General features: G+C 56.6%; 1 protein-coding gene across 1 annotated transcript in view; it reads left to right on the plus strand.

The window, feature by feature from the left end:
* PPEF2 (protein phosphatase, EF-hand calcium binding domain 2) overlaps positions 1-1677 on the plus strand; it is a 9579-nt gene extending 7902 nt beyond the window's left edge. The window contains exons 13-17 of the mRNA XM_010142031.1: positions 35-141; positions 233-339; positions 420-583; positions 747-834; positions 1374-1677. Of these exons, the coding sequence (XP_010140333.1) occupies positions 35-141; positions 233-339; positions 420-583; positions 747-834; positions 1374-1552 (645 nt within the window). The 3' untranslated portion in view covers positions 1553-1677. The remainder of the gene's footprint in view (positions 1-34; positions 142-232; positions 340-419; positions 584-746; positions 835-1373) is intronic.
* Positions 1678-1707: the final 30 nt, after the last annotated feature.

Below are 1707 nucleotides of genomic sequence, written 5' to 3' on the forward strand. Positions count from 1 at the left end.
GCTGACCATATTTTCAGCCTCAAACTACTATGAGATCGGCAGCAACAGGGGAGCCTACGTGAAGCTGGGACCGGACCTGGTTCCCCATTTCGTTCAGTACCAAGCGAACAAGACCGCCCACACTCTCACCATGACCCAAAGGCAAGGCGCGCCGCTTGCTCTGCGTTCGGCAGCTTCTCTCGCGCTTCGTGGCAAGCCCTTAATGCGCTCCTTCCTTTCCTGCATCCTCCAGAATCAGCAGAGTGGAGGAGTCAGCCTTCCGAGCCTTGCGGGAAAAGCTCTTTGCTCACACCTCCGCCCTCATCAGCGCATTCAAGGCCTACGATAAGGACGATACGGGTAAATCCGCGCCAGGGGACTCTCAGGTTAATGCCCTGGAAGGGCGGGATTGAAGCCGTGGCTCTCCCTTCTCCTCACAGGACGGATCACGCTGAGCAACTGGGCGACGGCGGTGGAGTCGGTCTTGCGCCTGGGGCTGCCCTGGCGAATGCTGAGGCCGCAGCTGGTGCGCAGCACGGCCGACGGCCTGCTGGAGTACAAGTCCTGGCTCGACGACTTGGCCATGGAGCAGCGGAGCCAAGAGGTGAGGACTCGCCCCTTCCCGCCAAGCACGATGCCAAGCCCCTCACCAGACACCATTTGTGCCTTGCTGGCAAACCCTCGAGAGCAGCAAACGCTTTACTGACGGGAGGGTCTGCCGTAACCGCTCAGAAGGGTGGAAGGAGCGTGACCATGTTGTCTTTCAGCACATCCAGTCGAGCTTGCTGGAAGTCATTTATCGGAACAGATCCAACCTGGAGACCATATTCAGGATCATAGACAGAGACCACTCGGGTAAGCGGGGGGGCAGGGGGCGCTGCTCCCTGCCCTGTTAGTCTTGTTCTACTTTGGGGCACCCTGTAGTATGTACAAAGGCATTTTTATCGAATGCTTGAAGGCGTGGGTCCTTGACCTCCCTCAAGAGCTTCTGAAATGTCCTAGCGTGTTTCCACAACCATGACTCGGTTTGAAGGACTGTCGAGAATTAACACTTATTTGTTCTGAGAATGCAGCAAGCCTCCCGAGTGGTACCTGCTGACAAGCAGTCGTCTCCATCAAACCGCTTGGGGAAACAGAAAATACAGCAGTCTTTGCCTTCTTTTGTTCTCCCACATTGTACTAAACTAGTTGTATTTTAGCCACTGTTCTCCGTGCTAGGAGGTTTAGTTGCAGCACGTGAAATGTAGGTGATGAGCGATTTCTCTCCTTCCTTTAGGGTAGGCAGGCAGCAGGGGTGGGATGAAGCCAAAGCTGAGCAGGGGTCCCTCCTGGCATGCTGTGTGGGGGCTGACAGGCAGCCGTGCCTGCGGTGACCTCGCCTTCCTCCTCCCCAGGTCTCATCTCGTTCGATGAATTCCACCAAACCTGGAAGCTGTTCAGTGCCCACATGAACATTGAACTCACAGACGACGGCATCAACGACTTGGTTCGCAGCATCGATTTCAATAAGGACGGCAACATCGACTTCAACGAGTTCCTTGAAGCCTTCCGCCTCGTCAAACAGGCACAGTAGTGAGAACCTGCTGAAGGCTGCCACGACTGATGCCTTGACTGCCCGCGAGGCCGGGGGACCGTGTCCTACCTCACCGCAGAGCGTGCCTGCAGATGCGGAGCAGGGAAAGGGACTGCAGGTAGCTGTAGCGCTTGCTGGCTGCAAGCGGCGACCCC

Source organism: Buceros rhinoceros, unplaced genomic scaffold (genome assembly GCF_000710305.1).
Source record: "Buceros rhinoceros silvestris isolate BGI_N320 unplaced genomic scaffold, ASM71030v1 scaffold20318, whole genome shotgun sequence".
Classification (NCBI taxonomy): Eukaryota; Metazoa; Chordata; class Aves; order Bucerotiformes; family Bucerotidae; genus Buceros; species Buceros rhinoceros.